A 17707-nucleotide genomic window follows, 5' to 3' on the forward strand; every position below is an offset into this window, starting at 1 on the left:
TGATTATGTAGATATGTTACATATTTACACTTAAATCTTTCAGAAGGCTTTAAAATATGCTTACTTTCAAATTCACTTATGCTATATAAATTATGTTTTCAATACTTCAAGTGATCTAATAGTTTGTCACATGAATTCTTGATGGCAAAATGATAGCCTCCATGGGTTACTGCAGTTGGTATTTGTATGAGTGTTTGCTCCAATAGGTCTTGGGTCAATTCCCAGCGGTGCAAAATATCTTATTGGGTGCTTAACCTCTCTCATGCAACTAGAGCAAAAGGACCCTTGTGATTTACCTGTTTGTATCTTGTCGTGGGGCCGGCGATACTGGGCGCTTGGGTTGAGCAATATCACCTTTTGCTCCAATGAAGGCAAAATTTTATATTTTTGTGATGGTAGTATTTGTATATTTTTTAAAATTACATAACTATTTGGGTTTTGCTACATAAATTACCATCGGCTGGCAAGTGTATAACGAGCCATTGCGTTTATTTTGTCTCTTTTATGTGCATATGGCTTTGAGATAATTGAACAAGTTGAATGGATTAGGCTACATTTTGGACTCTTACTAGCTGGAAGTGCTTTTGATCGTCATTGCTGACGTTGTACAGTAGGTAGTGCTGAATGACATCATTGCATCCATTTTATTGTTGGTTGTCGTCACTACTTCCATCATAGTGATGAGATTGGCTTTTTCAACAGAGCCTATGAAGGGAGGTAGTGTAGATGTAGAAGCTGTTGCTGATAGTGTTTTTGTTTTTTGTTTTTCGAACCATGTCGTATTTATTTTTTGGTAAAATTTGCAAAGGTTTGAATGTTGAGCAGAGTAGATAAACGGAAAGAACACTGTGCCGAAGTTTTTTGGCCAATAAATTGTTTCAGTGAAGGTTTTTCTGGACAAAGTATATTCTTAAGGATCCTAATCAGGATCCCAGCGCCACAAACTTCCTTGAATAGAAGCTCGTCATTGTTTAAGTTATTTTTCAAGTGTTTTTGAAGGAGTCGATTCTTTGTCTGAGTGAAAAGGATATTCTTCAAACGGAAGTAATGGGATATTAAGTCCTTGTACATCAAGTTTTATTAAATGTTTGGCTAGTTCGGTTTGTAAGTCTCTTCATTCAGGAGGAGAACTATCAAAAGTACATAAGACTAGAGCTTCTTTTTCTTCAAGTATGTGTTGCACAATTCTCCCAACTCCCAAGTAGTTTAGGAAAAGTTTATATGGCGTCCAAATCTTGAACCCAAAGTTGTAGAAGTTCATAGTTCATTAAAGTAAAGGGAGTAATAAGTCTTCCTCTATAGTTCTTCTTTTTAAATTGCGCATACTAGATATTAACTTTTCTGAAAAAGTAATTGACATCTGCAGCCCAAATCTGTCAAGTCTGGTTTAGAACATTGAGGGAAAGCCGTGGTACAAGTAATTTTGTAAGTATATTCTTCCCCGTAAGTAATAGTGATTCCTGGTGTAGCTTTTTGATGGAACCAATTAAGTGCTTCTTCCAGTTCTAGGAAGTGTTGAAAAGTATTAGTATCACCCAAACTTTGGATGTAAGTACGTATATCTTTTGGCAAATTGGCTTGAAGTATTTCAAGTGATTGATAAGTTATTAGTTTTTGTGGAACTGCTAATAAATCAGTATCAAGTCTGGCAGGAGTGGAAAGTGTTGCTCTTGTAAGTAAGACGTCTCTTCTTGTTCTTTTCCATCAGTCTATAGTAGTGGGCTGATTATAAAGTTTGGGTCCAAAGTAGTTCTCAGTAAGTCATAAGCTTCATCTACTGAGTAGATGCCGTTATATGAAGGCTTATTTTCTTCAGGTAACAGTACCTTGACTTTGTCCTAGTTGGCATATAGTGCAGCATAAGAACCTGAAAGAATAGCATAACAGGACAGAGGTTTTTGCAAGATTGTCAAAAAATAATTTGAAAGGACATTAGTAATAGCTATTTTCTTATTAGCTATTCCTAGAGAAGTAGGTATATTCCAGACATTGTCAATCAGACATTGTTGTACTGGATCAAATTGTGTTCTGATAGAGAACCGACAAGTATCTTCTTTTCCGGAGTACTAAGGAAGTTTATGTATATCAAATTTCATAGTTTTAATATCATAAGTACGGACTTTCTTTTGTTTATCCATCCTAAAAAAAACAGTCAAGTTATCAAACGGGATAAAGTATTAGCTAAGAAATTATTAGTTCCTTTGATATGTTCCCATCTAATTCTTAATCCTTTATTAAGAATAGTATCTGTAAATTTGATTCATCGTTTGGTTCCAAGTCCTTTTCGAGCATCTTTAGGTTGTTGGGTATATTTTACTATAACTTCACAGTCTGTTCTAAGTGTAAACTCAGGTTTACTACAATGAATAGCATAAAAGCTCCTATAGAGGAAATGACGGCTAGAATTTCATAGTCCAAAGAAGTAAGATGATCCTTTTTTTTATATTTGCTTGAAGCATATCTACAAAGAGCTTCTGAAGTTTTTGGGTCATACTTAGAAGGTTTGCTAAATAATGCTCCACCCCATCCGGTTTCACAACCATCAGTTTCTATAACTATATATATAGGTAAGTGTTGGACCATATTTTTGATTTGTTTTCTCTAGATCTACATCTTGTTAGTTAAAATATCTCTGCCCTGAGGTTTTATTATATAAAGGGCCACTGGTTTTACCAATATCGTTTAAATAGGATTTGACATAATTAAGTAATCCTAAAAAGGATCTAAGTATTTTAATATCTTCCATTTTATTTGGAAAAGTTAAGAATTTGCTCGTTATGTGAGCTTGGAGTGTTATTTTTCCTTGTCCAATAATGCTTCATAAGAATTGTATGACTGTTAATTTCATTTTCTTTCTGGAAACAATTAGGTCATGTTTTTCAAATAAGTTAAAAACTCTGTGTAAATGAGCATATTGTTCTTTTGTTTTAGAGAAAACTAGAACGTCAACAATATATACACAAGTAAAAGTAGTTACTTCCCTAAAAATATCATCCATTTTTCTTTGAAAAACTTGGGGAGCTATTTTTAGGCTAAATGCCATAACTAGTCATTCAAAATGTCCTTCAGGACAAGAGAATGCGGTCCGAGAAATAGAGTCTGGGTGCATTTTAACTTGCCAAAATTTAGATTTTATGTCAAATTTAGAATATCATTTTTATTTCTGAATTTTATTGAGTAGTTGCTCCTTATTAGGAATTTTGTATCCGTTTTCATGACAATTTTCATTAAGATGGTTGTAGTTAAACACCATTCGAGATTGTCCTCCTTTTCATTCTGCTCCTTAATTTACAATAAAAGCAGGACTTCTATGTCTAAAATCTGATCTTTTGTATAGCCTTTAGAGCCAGGAGTTGAGTAATATGCATTTTACATTCTTTAGCTTCCCAATTGGTGTATTTTAAGTCTCGTGCCTTAATGGTTAAGTCGGGATTGATAATATTCAATTTACAATATATTTTATCTCTTTTCCCAATATTTGGTAGGAGTTTCTCCTATGATTTCTATTTTTTCACATCTAGAGATAACTGTGTCTAGATTGTTTTGTTGGCTTAGTAAAGTATACAAGTAAGAAGGTTTGAAACAATCCTGATAATAAGTATCGGTGTCTGAGTTAAGATTCCTAAAATACTGAGTAACTAGATCGTCTAGTTCTTCGGGGCTGTTATCGCCAAGTATATTTAGTTTTCCTGTAACGAAATATTAACGGTGGGTTTTATTTTACAATTATTGGGTATAGAGCAAGGACAAGAATTGGAAGAAGTAGGATTGTAGGTTTCAGTAGGAGGGGTGTCACCACGCTTACCAGCGCGAATCTTTGATGGGTAAGCTGACAGAATAGGCGAAATAATAAGGGTGGAAAGAAAAACAACATAATCCTTGGTTAGTAAGAGGGCTCGATCCGGCGAAATAAGAAAATTAAGACCAAGAATGAGAGAAATGGACTTACAGGCATAGGGCGAGTCCAAAGTTGAGAAAGAGAAAGAGGAGAACTAAAAACGCCACAATTCATATAAACCGGATATAGACATTTTTTACAAATTTATGGCAACTTAATTCTGAACTGTCAAACTGTGTACTCAACAAGGGAGTATTAGTAGTTTTAATAAGAGAAGTAGGAATAAAAGAAGTGAGCAATGTTTCATCAATAGTGGATGTAGTTGCACCACTATCTAAGAAAGCGTGTAAAGTTCATGACCTTGAATGTTCAAAGGGCACTGTATTTGAATATCAATAGTCAGACTAGTATTATAAGTGTTTGGGGTTTGAATAAAAACAAATTCAGTGTTGTCAGGTTCTTCAGAAAGCATAAGGCCTTTGCCTTTATCATGAGTAATATTTTGAGTAAAAGAGGATGGAATAGGCTGAGTATAAGGCTGGGGAGTTCCTTCCATAAGCAAAGCAAGTTCAGTTTCTAATAAGTTCAAAAGGGTTTCTAAGATAGAAACTCTAGATTCCAATAAAGTATTTCTAGTACTACGTTTAACCGTATGGGTTTGAGGAATAGTAATTTGGAAGAGTCCAAGGCATAAATTGCAACATTGACGTTTACAGAGTTTACAAATACCACGATGAATAATAGAAGGATAATATCCACAAGTAAAATAAGGGAATTGCAATAGGAAGGCAACAAATATAAATGGCGATTTTTTACTAACCATACGACTATCTAGATCTGGTTGGCAGAACAAGTTTTTGTTAAATAACCCATAACACTTTTCGATGCTGATAAATGCTTTTCGTGATAAGCTGTATTTTGTTTTTTAACATTCCTTGTTCCAAATTATTTATTTCATCACCCTTTTTACTAACCTTATGACATTAGCTAGATCTTGTGGGTAAGCATTATATCTTTGTTAAATAATCCCTAATAGTTGTGAATTGTGATATATGGCTTGTTGTAATAAGTTAAGCTTGTTTTTAGCATCTTACCTGTTTCGAATTATTTATTGAATAGGGCATAGGAATGGGAATCCATGAAAAATCAAATACTCCATCCAGATTTACTTTCTTTAAATTGGCATTCTAAAGTCCTATCATATACTTGCTATTTACATAATTACTTTGTGTTTCCACTCATGGCATTGCTATGCCTGATGTACACAAACCTACACGGCTATGCATGCTTCCATTACAGTATCAGCATAAATCAAGCTTACTGATAAAATTATATATTCATTGATTGAAGGTAAGCAATATATTCTTCATTTGTGGCAGATTAGGTCCCTGGAAGATCTCTACTTGGCTGACCTGAATGACTAACATGCAAGAAGGCTAAGCCAAATGTTATGCTACTTAACTATTACGTTTGTATAAGGATTCCTTTCGAAGAACTGGGTTTGTTTTGTCTCAATCTGTTAATTTGTGAAATTTCATCAACGAAGTAGCAGATGCTTATTACTAAAATTATGTATTAATCTTAAACACTCTAAATTAAACCACTGCCACAATCAATTGGTCATTTGAGGTGTTGCAATTTTAAACAATTTAAGAGTTAGAAAGGTGTTGCGTGTTTCTACGGTTTCAAATCTTGCTTTGATAAGACGCCAAAAGCGTTGCACTTGCCATGTGACAAATGAATTCAAAGTAGCTATTAGTTTGCAAATTAGCCAACACAATTTTTAGTCCAACAGCCATTATTTTCCATTTCTAATAAGTTTACATATTGGTTTGTTCTAAATGTTTTTAATATAAAAAAGGACTACGATTGGACATAATTCAATTTAAATCAAATGGACGCCCTATGGAGATATGATATCTGAATTGTTGACTGTAAATTGGATTCGATCCAGATGTTCCACTCAAAAAACAACAGGTCGGTTCTCTTATGTTTGATTACGGTGCGTTTCGCTAAACCTAATCCCCAATTCATTTCAATTGTACCTTATTGAGTTCAGTTGAACCCTGAAAATTTGCCTGTATTTGACTAGAAATAGTCCGTTTAGGTTCTTGAGCTCTGAAGTAAACAAATGGATTAATAATATTAGTTCAATATGTTAGGCTTTCTATTTAGTTCATGGATAAAAGTTCTTGAACACGTCGTAGTGAAGAAGCCAGGGAACAATGTTTACGAGGTTCACCAAACGAAACAAAACTTTAGGTATTTATCACATTTCTCGTCAGAACATTTTCCTAAAATTTATTGACTTACATGGTTCGCTCATGTAGACGCGGCATCCCAAACATCCAGATAGCGTAAGTTTGTGACCTGAAACATAGAGATTATGTAGCTTAGGAATGATTCTAGGGAGTCCAACTAGTCAAGTTGGAAAACAGGAGTGTGATGAAAATATAATTAGCAACACGAGCATCATCATGAATTATAGCAGAAATAGCATTCTAGAAATGTAAACATAGACTTGTGAATGGCCATGCACACAAGATATTTATATATGTAAATCCAAGAATCTGACAATGGAGCTTAAAAATATTTAACATATTGAGGGACGATGTTTCGCCATTGTAGTTGTAGCTCAAAAACTACTCGAGGGAAATATGTAACAGATATGTAAATTTTTGTTAAATATAATTTTGACATGCAATGATCATGTTTAAGGATGTTATTTGTCCAAATTGATTCGTATACCAATCAGCAAGGGCGGATGTACCGGGGTGGGGGCGGCGTCGAAACTCACCCCCCCTTGCCGGTGGAACAAAAAAAAAAAAAATCGGGGCGCAGGCACTCGTAGGCCGCAGGCTCGTAGCAGTCGCTAGCCGGAGAAAAAATGTGAGCGTCGAACGGTAAACGAAGAAAACGAAGAGTTGAAGCCAGTTCATTTTTTTAATTGTGAATCATCACACGGTCCACATGTTTCCATATATAAAGCATATATAAAGGTTTATTTTTTATGTTTTTATTTATCTCTCCTTCGTTTTTTTAATTGTGAATCATGTTGACACGTTTCCTCAGTTTATTTTTTATATTTTTATTTATCTCTCACAAACCTTGTGATATTTATTGCCCTTTATTTTTGCTCTTTGCCGAGCGGCGACCAAAGCGTGAAAGCGGCAAAGCTGAAACCCTACGCCCAAAGCTTTTTTCTCTCTGCCGAGTGCCGAGTGCCGATCAAAGGAGGAACCCTTCTGATCCATCTTCTTGCGCCAAAGCCCAAAGGTGAAGCCTTCAGCCTTTGTTCAGGTTTATTTTATTTTATTTTTTTAATAATTGTTTGATTTTTTCTTGATTACAATGTATGATACAATTAACAATTTAAAATTTTGATTGTTTAAATGTTTAGTTGCTTTTTGTATTTGATTATTGGATAATTGAAAATTTAGATTTTGTATATTTAATGGTTGGATTATTTGTAATTTAGTTTTTGTATAAACTCTGAATATATAGTTAGTTTTTTTATTAGTTGTTAGTTAATTGTAATTTGTGAATATTGATAATATATGTTAAATTAATTTTATTTTTTTTAAAAGAATTGTGTCGATGAATGATGTTAAATAATTTAATTGTGTTATTGTTAAATTGTTCATATTACTTTATGTTGATAATTTTTTCCCATACGTTATAATTTGATAAAAATGTTGAAATATTTTGCAAAGAGGCCTAGGAGTTCAATTGAATCGTCTAGTGTTCCGGATGAAGAGTCTACTCCTGCACCACAACAACTACCACATCCTCCTCCGCAAATTTTATTTGAAAATATTGAAAATCTGAGTAGTGAAGTAGAAATTGTTGCTGATCCTGGTTTACGAAAATTGATTGAAGAGTATGATGTTGGTGCTAGAGATCGTATTCGAAAAGAATATGTTGCTATGGGCCCTTGTCAACCTCGAGGCCATAATTTTCCAAGAAAAAAAAATGGGTAAAGACAATAGATGTTTCAGAGAGGTTTGGTTTAAAGACCGTGATTGGTTGGAGTATAGTGTTTCAAAGGATGCAACCTTTTGTTTCTGGTGTTATCTTTTTAGACCTAGTAATATAGGGTTTGGAGGAGATGATGTGTTTACGAGATCTGGTTTCATAAATTGAAAAAAAACAATTGAAAAATTCAATAAGCATGTAGGTGGAGTTGGTAGTGCGCACAATGAGGCAAGAATACAATTTAAGGATTTCAAGAATCAAAGACAAAGTGTGGAGTATTCATTTTCATCGGGGAAACATGAGCTTGAAGTTGCTTATCGCAAACGCTTGACTTCCATTTTAAAAGTAATTTGATTTTTGTTGTTACAAGGATTGCCTTTTCGGGGACATGATGAGTCTTCGACATCATCCAATAGAGGAAATTTTTTAGAATTGCTCAAATGGTATAACTCAGAGTGTCCAGAAGTTGCGACAGTTGTTGGAATGAATGCACCTGGAAATAATCAAATGATTGCCCCAAAAATTCAGAAGCCATTGATGAATGCTTGTGCAGTTGAGACCACAAATGCTATTCTAGCTGATCTTGGAGATAGGTGGTTCACTTTACTACTTGATGAGGCTCGTGACTGTTCAGTGAAAGAGCAAATGACAGATGTTATTAGATATGTGAACAAATATGGAGAGGTGATTGAACGATTTATGGCCGTAGTTCATGTTGCAACAACTACAACTGCTTGTTTGAAGGAGGCAATCGACTCTTTATTTGCTAAGTATGGTTTGTCAATGGCGAGATTGAGGGGTCAAGGATATGATGGTGCTTCAAATATGTCTGGAGAATTTAATGACTTAAAGTCACTGATAATGAAAGAAAATCCATATGCATTGTATGTTCATTGTTTTGCTCATCAACTCCAGCTAGTGGTTGTAGTTGTTGCTCAAGCAAATCAATATGTTTGTGATTTCATGTGGATTGTTGGTTCGATTGTGAACACATCTGCATCATCTTGCAAAAGGGCCGACAAACTTCGACAACTTGAACATGACAGAAAAGTTAAACTTCTTGAAAGAGGAGAGATTAGTTTTGGTAGAGGACTAAACCAAGAAACTAGTCTAGCTAGACCCGGAGATACACGATGGGGGTCTCATCATTCAACTTTATGTCGTATTGAACAGATGTGGTCATCTGTTATAAAGGTTCTTCAAAATTTGATTGATGATGGTCATCGTTCTTCTAAGGGTTTAAGTAGAACTTTGGTTGAAAGAATGGAGAGGTATGAATTTGTGTTTATTCTACTTTTGATGAAATGTATATTGGCAATCACAAATCATTTGTCAACCGTTCTACAAGAGAAAGATCAAAATATTGTGAATGCGATGCGTTTGATCAATAATGTGAAATGCAAATTGCAAAAGTTGAGAGATTCTGGATGAGATATTTTACTTGAGGATGTGAAGAAGTTTTGTAACACTCATTCCATTGAAATAATTAATATGACAGATAACATCAACAACCGTAGTCGTTTGAAGAGAGATGAGAAAAATATTAATTTTTATCACTACTACCATGTTGAAATCTTTTGTGAGGTAATTTCATAATTCTTTTTTTTTATCGTCAATTAAATTCTTTTAAACAGTAACATATTTATTAATTTTTTACTTTTGTTGTTTGATTTTTAAATTATAAGTTATCGATATTATTCTACATGAGATGGATAGTCGTTTATCTGAAACAACTACAGATTTGTTGATTTATATGTCATGCCTTGATCCTAGGAACTCGTTCTCTAGATTTGATGTACAGAAGTTAGTGTGTCTGGCTCATTTTTATGAGGATGATTTTTCTTGGAATGAGCGTATGTTGGTTGAACAAGAGCTTGAAACATATATTGATAACGTTAGATCAGATGAACGATTTGAAGACATTTCAGATTTGGGAGCTCTTGCAAAGAAAATGATTGAAACAATGAAGAACCGTGTGTTTCCTTTGGTTTATCGGATGATTGAGCTAGCCTTACTTCTTCCAGTTGCTACTGCAACCGTTGAAAGAGTGTTTTCGGCAATGAATATTGTCAAAACAGATTTGTGAAACAGGATTGGAGATGAATGGATGAATGATAGTTTAGTAGTTTATATCGAGAAGGATGTTTTTAATATTGTCGACAATGAGCCAATTTTATAGCATTTTCAGAACATGGAGTCTCGAAGAATGTAATTGTCACGTATTCGTTAGTACTCTGTTTTAATATTTTAATATTATTGTACGATTTTTTTTCATAATATTGTACCTTTTTCTCCCGTATGACAAGTTATTTAAAAAATATTTTTTTTAATTATATAGAAGTTATTAATTGTTCCAAAAAAATTCACGGCGCTCAAATCGCGACCGTCCCTTCCATGATTAAATTCTTGGATCCGCCACTGCTCATCAGAAGAAGCTTCACCTATGAAAGTAGGGTCATATAAAGATAGAGGATAAAGCTAAGTGGATGAGACAAAATTGATCAATGCAGTCTGGAATGTGAATGTGTATGGGCAAATAGATATAGCTGTTCGAATTAATTAATTCCTTGCTAAAACTAATCTAGTTTACATTTTAGTAATATAATATGAAAATTCTTAACCATTCCTACCAATCTAAAACTAATCTACTACTACGATATGCAAAAAGACGTAATATAAAAATTCTTCAAATGATGTGATTTTAGAAATAAAACATGCATTTCTTATCCGAGAAGGGCCTTCAACTAGAGAATCTGAAATTCTACTTGGTCCTGAATGTCAGTAGAATCTATCAACGATATTCATATCATTGAATGCACGTAGGACAGAAGAATTCTAAAAAATATAAAGAGTTGATCCAAAAATAAAATAAAATAAAATAAAATAAAGCATCAAAGGGATTGGGGAAGCCAAACTTGCCATCCATTTCTCCCGGGATAGCGCAATGTGGAAATCTACAGCGTTTTATAAATGCCTTCTCGTTCAGTTGCTATTCGTATGCCGAATTCAGTTTTGAATAACCAAATTAAGAGTCAGAGCCATCAATTTGAAGATGACTGTATGGATTCACTAGTTACGGGACTTGAGTTTTTGTGTGGAATATTAAGTTGTTGAAAACAATTAATTGGTTGTCGTTTAATCGGTATCGTGGTAGAGATTTGTGGAATGGAATGCAATTCGGGAATAACTATTAGTTCTCATTCCGGATTAGTTTTTTTGGCACTAAAGTACCCATTACATTAGTGGGTTTCAAATTTCAACTTAGGGCGTGTAAACGTGCAGCGATCACTCTCTGCCTTTTTTTTTTTCATTCAGTGCTTAGTGAAAGTGTGTTGCTTCAATGCTTCCTTTAACATTTAGATTCGCTCGATGCTCATCCATTCCACTTAATGCTAAATTCAGGCACATATTTGATGTCCTCTTCACTCAATTATTTACTTACGAATTATGATCGAGAGGGAAGTTTTATGTCACATAATGTTAGCTATTAAGTACCTCACGTGAAATTCCTTTATGCTGGGTTGGTATATCAAGTACTATAATATATGCTGCTAAAGTATGAACTTCGTCATATCTTTCATGTGGCCCAAAGTCCCATCCATCCGCAGCAGCAGCTGACTTGACTTGACGGTGGTCTTTGCTTAGGTGGTTAAAGTTCACACTCTCCCTTTCCCCTTTTCTGTAAAATAAACCTCCATTTACTTCAGGGAGATCTTCCAGTTAATTTCTGAAAACATTGTATACCAAAATCCTCAAATTTATTCATTGCGATTGCACTATCAGTTCACCTGAAAATCACAACTTCACGTCGGTGATGTCCTCCCGAGCCGACAAATGGCTTGCAAATGATTGCCGCGAGAACTAGCAACTGAATCATGCACCAACGACTACCTCTTAAGGTTGTGTTGTATGCTGCCAGTCGGACCAACGGCAACCGGCATCGACGCTGGAAATTGGTTGCTGTCGACCATCTGTTTGTCACATAGAAACGGTCATAAATATTGATGACAAAGTCGAGAGGATAGCTATTGGCGTCCATAGCCGGCCAGCACTAGAAACGGCCACGGAAGGCCGGCGGTTGGTGTTTGTAGCCGGTAACCACGCCGCTGCGTGGGATGGAAGAAAAGCGGTGTCGAATAATCGCGGGCATGTATGGACGTGGGATGCACGGATAGGTATAAGTTTTGATTTTAGAAAGTCAAAACAGAATAAAAAACATCCAAATAAAATAGTATATATATATATATATATATATATAGAATGACATTTATACAAAAAACGTGAAGAACTATCTCACGTGAAAACAACGTGTGTTCTTTTTGGGTTCACTTGAACCATACCGGTTCAAGCTCAAATGGGCTGGGTAAGAGGTCAAATTTGAATCAAATTACATTGGTCCAATTAAATTGGGCTGGACAATTAATTGGGCTTGAACTATATTTGGTGATCAGATTTATTCTATGGAATCCAATATAATTAGATTTATTCTAATGAGTCAAACTTAATCGAATGTGTATTATTTTAATTAAATAAATCTGAATTTGATTAATAAATCTTAGATTGACTTAAATAAACTAAATTAAATAATAACAAAAAAAAATGATTAACCAGACTGGGTAACGTCGAGCTTGAGGTGACCGGCTCGGCCCCACGGAAGTTTTCCACTGGGCACCAGGGTAAATCGGGAAACGCTCGTAGTGGGCAGCCCAGAAGCTCACCATCCTTTAGTTGCGTGCCCCATTTGGAAGAAAAATTTCTACAAATTCTCCATAGCTGGGGTTCAAACCGCGAATATCTGGGTGACAATCTGAATACCTTGCCGCTACACCATAGCCCCGGGGGGCTAGATTAAACAATAACAGAACATAGATATAGAAGATCCCTATCTAATTAGATTAATTTTAATGAGAACAATGGACAAAGTTCAGGGTTCGATTTTCCAATCGACCACTCCAATGTGTCAGTCCACTAGAACTCCTTAAATAAAGAAAATTAAATTTTCTTATTTACTTATGTATTTTGTATATTTTTCTATGTATATATGTGAATTGAATTGAACCAATTTTGTTATTGGTTTGTCAATTTTGTATTGACATTATTATTTTCAATTCAGATGCTGAGGATGATATACACGATAACTCGTTAATACGTACAATGGAATGAGCAATGGTATGAGATTCAGGAGATCGAGTATGACCCAGTTTATGGAGTCAGAGGACATATTGGACAGTTTGATCGATTATTCTAAAAACTGGAACAAAAAGAGTTTCTAGTCCAGGATAATTATAGGATATGGGCTTTGATTCAATCACTATCGGGGTATCCTAAGGTGGTAGCACACCATATATGGGGGTGCTTTGAATGGCGTATCTCATATACAGAATTGTGTGTAAAGCTACTTCACCATGAGTATTCAGAGAAGAATCCTGAAGAATCTGATGAGTATTTAGAGGAGGATCATAAAGAATCTGATGAGTATCCAGAGAATGATCATGAAGAATCTGAGGAGGATGCTGGTGCAATTTCTCCTGGGTCAAGATTGACCAGGTTGACTAAGCTTAAGTTGACTCAAGCTTGAGTCTTGATGTTTGACAATATATGGAGATTACAGGTGCAATTGCCCATTTGGAGATATTGTTGGTACAATTCTCCTCTAGTTAAGGGTTAACCAGTTTGATGTGAAGAAGAGTCAAGTAGGTCAAGGTTGACCAGATACTTAACTGGGAATTCCAACAGGAAGGTTAGCAAAAGAAGAAAATCCAAGTGAGTCAATGTTGACCAGACACTTGGTGTGGAAAGTTCTGGTGATTGAAACCAAGTGAAAAGCCCTAGTGAGTGAAGCTAGGTAGATGAGAAGTCCTGGTGAGTGAAGTCAGGCAATTAAAACTCCTGGTGAATAAAGCCAGGTAGTTGAAAATCCTGGTGAGTGAAGCCAGACAATTGAAAGTCCTGGTGAGTGAAGCCAGGTAGTTGAAAATCCTGGTGAGTGAAGCCAGGTGAAAGTCCTAGTGAGTGAAGCTAGGTGAAATTCCTGGTAAGTGAAGCCAAGCATGTGAAAATCCAGGTGAGTCAAGATTGACCGGATACTTGGTGATTAGAGGTCCAAGTAGGTCAAAGGATTGACCATATACTTGGCACAAGGAGAAAAGTCTAAGTGGGTTAAAGAATTGACCGGATATTTGGTGAAGAAGTCCCAGTAAGTCAAGATTGACCAGATGCTAGGCAAAGAGGAGTTCCAACATGTCAAGGTTGACTGGATGTTGGGTAAAGGAATCCTAGACTTCGGTTGGCAAGTTAGGGCTTGGAAATCAGATAGGTTAGTCGATTACCGTAGCTTAATCGATTAAGGTAATCGCTTAAGCTTGAAATCACGAGAAAGACTCTCTAATCGATTGGTGCAATCGTTTAGGACACCGTAAGCGATTAGGGTAATCGCTTACGATGCCTTTTTGCGTCAAACAGTTGGTTCTGTTCGAAGCTTAAGCGATCAGGGTGATCGCTTAAGCTAGATTTTGCAAAAGGCACAGACAGTTCAGCAAGCGATTAAGTAGGAAGGTTTAATTGCTTACGGGGCTTCTCACGGTGGCAAAAGGTGAATACGCTCGTCCCCAGCGCCCCCTCCAACCCGTCCCAGGGCCAACACGGAGGAGGTAAATCACGGGCGACTACTAACCTTTAGAATAGTGACTAGCACTAAGGAAGGCATTTACCTCAATTTTGCCGAGATTCGAACCCCAGACCTCATGGTGGCAACACCTCATGCGCTAGACACTAGACCCATCCGAGGGGATGCTTACGGGGCTTCTCACGATTAAATAAAGGGTTGTTGAATTGATCTAGCTAATCGATTCAGCAATGCCTAATCAACTTGGGTAGTCAATTAAGGTTAAAAATATAGCTGTTTATGCAGGTTGCTGACATGGTAATCGATTAAAGGGATTCTTAATCGATTAAGGCGCCAACGGTAACCCTAGAAAAGGGTTTTTTGAGCACTGTTCTCAATAGCGCTTACACGATTCGTCTCCACACATTTCGCCGGATCTTGAGCTTTGGAAGACAAGTGTTGTAGCACTTTCCAACTAGTCCAGAGGCATCTACAAGTAACAAGAGATCAAACAAGAAGAGATTTTGAGTTGTTTTTTTACATTTACTTCTTGTTTAGAGTTGTATTCTTGTTCTTTTGTTGTATGAGGCTTCTCCACCTCCAGTTGTTTCGAGAAGGAGTTGTTTTCATAGTGGAGAGTGTGTCTTGTGTGGATCCTTGGATTAGTCACCTATTCTTGAGATGACTACCAAGTAAATCTATTTGTTAGCATTGGAGAATTTGGATTTGATTCTATCCACTACAAATCAACATCTATGAAGCAAGCGAACAAGTGCAACGAGCTATTCACTCCCCTAGCTCCAAAGTGTCCCAACAAATTGTATCAGCTGAGCAAGATCACTCTTTACCGGAATCATCGTCGGAAGGGCAACGAGCTAAAGGAAGAAGAAGTTGAATCCATATTTTATCAAGTCAAAGACTTCATCACAAGAGCTCAATTTCAAATGGATTTCCGAGATGGACTTGGATTTGACACAAGAGCACCTCCACCATTCACATCAACAAGCTTCAATCTTTGGAAATCAAGGATAAAAAATTTCTTGATGGTGGAAATTGAGCAATGGCTTGCTCTAATGGAAGACTTTCAAGCTCCAACAAACGACAAGGACAAGCTCATCAAGAAGGGCAAATGGAGTAAGGAGCAAATTCAAAAATGCGAGGTAAATGACAAGCTAACTAAATTATTGGTTAGTTTATTGCCTAACACTATTGTGTGCAAAATCGAAGATTATAAAGATGTTAAGGATCTTTGGAGCAAGTTGGCAAGAATCCATGAAGAACCCTCCACTACACCAAATCAATAAAAATCTAAAGAGGGCAATGTTGGAGCAATTCCGATGGTCTATGTGACCATCTGTTTTGGTATTTGGGCAAAGGGTTTAACATAGATTCACCCTTATATTTGATATGTGTATATGAGTGTGCAAGTTTGCAGGATACATATATGACTCAGGTTGATGGTTTCGGGTCCGGTGAAGGATGGAGCATCCGAGGGACCATGGACAAGGTAGCAAGGACAAGGGCCGAGGGAAGCGACTTCGAGGCATACACGAAGGATGACATTGGGACGAGCCACGGGCTTGGGTGCATCCGAGAAATGAGAGCCAAAGGAAGTAGGCTTGAAGGCAAGAGGTTAAAGCTACAACAAGGAGTCAAGTGAGCCGTAAGGGTGAGGGTCCGAGTGTTGAGAGATTGTACTCGGGTACCAGTTGACTAGTGGTTTTATCAGTCGACTGGGAGCGAACAGAATGCTTCTGTTCGCTTAACCAGTGTGGAGCTGTCGATTGGTACTTTTACCAGTCGACTGGTATCGAGCCGTTGGGATGTAATGGTCGAATCTCTATAGAGGGTAGTCGACTGATGGTTTTGGCAATCGACTAGTAGACGGGGTTTTCCAAACCGTGACATATATAACCAAGGCTTTGGACCTTGGTTAAGACTGACGAAATAGAAGTGGTTAACCCCTATTAGTAGTCTACTAGTGCCTTAGCTTCTCAAAAGTTCTTGTGAGTATTGTGGCGAGGTTTCTCCACCTACAAGGAGCTACGTGAGCTAGCCGGAGGTCTTTCGGGGAGTAATCCACCGATGATAGGGATCGTCTACCTTACGGACAATCGTGGAGTAGGAGCCTTATCTATGAGCCACGTTAAACGGGCGTGTATTGATTTGCATTTCTTTATTGTCTTTAGATTAGCTTTCTATTTGTTTTTGTTTGTATTCCGCTGTGCTAACATCGTAGGAAGCAATCGATTTGGGGGCACCGTCTATCCAATCCCCCTTCTAGCCGACCACCAATCCCCTACAAGCAACTCATTAGATCACCAAGAAGAAGAGATTGAAGAAGGTCCATCCTCAAGAGAGTGCAATGACAAAAACAAAGGAGTGTACTCCTTGTTTCACGTGCATGAGGATGAAGATGAAGAGGCCTTTATCTCTAGGATTGAGGGGAGCGCGGATCATCAATGTCAGATCAAGAAGAAGTCTCTTCATCTGAATCAAATGAAGAAAGTGTCACCCCTATAAGTAAGGGTATAGAAATTCCAATTATAAATAATAAAGATCATATCATTTATTTTGATTGTAGGGGAAAAAGGCACTACAAGAATAAGTGTCTCAAATTAGCCAAGAAGAAGGGCTAAGTGGTACCAAAGGGCAAGGAGAAGCTAAGAAGGTTAACCCCGTGGTATGCAAAGGTAAGGAACACATCGTGTGTTTCTTGTGCAATCAAAAAAGATATTATCGAAGTCAATGTCCTAAGGGGAGGAAATCAACTAATAACCAAGGAGGAAGCACAAGTCAAGGGGGAACTCTCAAAGGCAAACCCAAGATATCATTTATTGAACCAATTCCTCTAAATCATGATAAAATGCATGCAAGTTCTAATTTATATCATTTTAATGTTATTTATCATGAAAATAGGAAGCATGATAGGATTAAAGAAAAATATATGACATATCATACTAAAAATACTATACCTAAGGCTAGGAAGATAGATAATAATTTAGGCAAGAATTTTAAGGATTTTTAATATTTGCCTAAAAATAGAAATGCTCGAGGAAATCAAGAAAAATCCAAATCTAAGGATTTAAAGAGTGGAAACTAAGTCTTGAGGTTAAGGCTTGATAGATTAGAGAAGACTCTAAAAAGGATGAAAAATATTCTTAAGGGGTCAAATAAATATAACCTAGGAATAGATAGACAAGAGTCATTCAATGACGATAGAGGTTTGGGATACAAATCCAAAGTCAAGAAGGATGTGACTTTTTATCATAGAGTTCCACATAGCTATG

The 17707-nt window shown here is 36.5% G+C and overlaps 3 protein-coding genes across 6 annotated transcripts in view; 2 read left to right on the forward strand and 1 right to left on the reverse strand.

Annotated features, from left to right (window-relative positions):
• The window catches only part of LOC122037322 (mediator of RNA polymerase II transcription subunit 15a-like), a 28702-nt gene extending 23241 nt beyond the window's left edge, over positions 1-5461 (forward strand). For 2 of the 3 annotated variants that reach the window (XM_042596772.1, XM_042596757.1), the window contains one exon: positions 5218-5461. In XM_042596772.1, the coding sequence (XP_042452706.1) occupies positions 5218-5262 (45 nt within the window). In that variant the 3' untranslated portion in view covers positions 5263-5461. The other variant, XM_042596764.1, reaches the window with a different exon arrangement.
• Positions 1-17707, reverse strand: part of LOC122037286 — a 113005-nt gene that overhangs the window by 43094 nt on the left and 52204 nt on the right. The gene's annotated exons all lie outside the window — the stretch shown is intronic.
• On the forward strand, positions 8297-9244 carry LOC122004460 (zinc finger MYM-type protein 1-like). The gene has a single exon (XM_042559348.1). The coding sequence runs from the start codon at positions 8297-8299 to the stop codon at positions 9242-9244; it is 948 nt and encodes a 315-aa protein (XP_042415282.1).

This window comes from Zingiber officinale, chromosome 1A (assembly GCF_018446385.1).
Source record: "Zingiber officinale cultivar Zhangliang chromosome 1A, Zo_v1.1, whole genome shotgun sequence".
In the NCBI taxonomy this organism is placed as follows: Eukaryota; Viridiplantae; Streptophyta; class Magnoliopsida; order Zingiberales; family Zingiberaceae; genus Zingiber; species Zingiber officinale.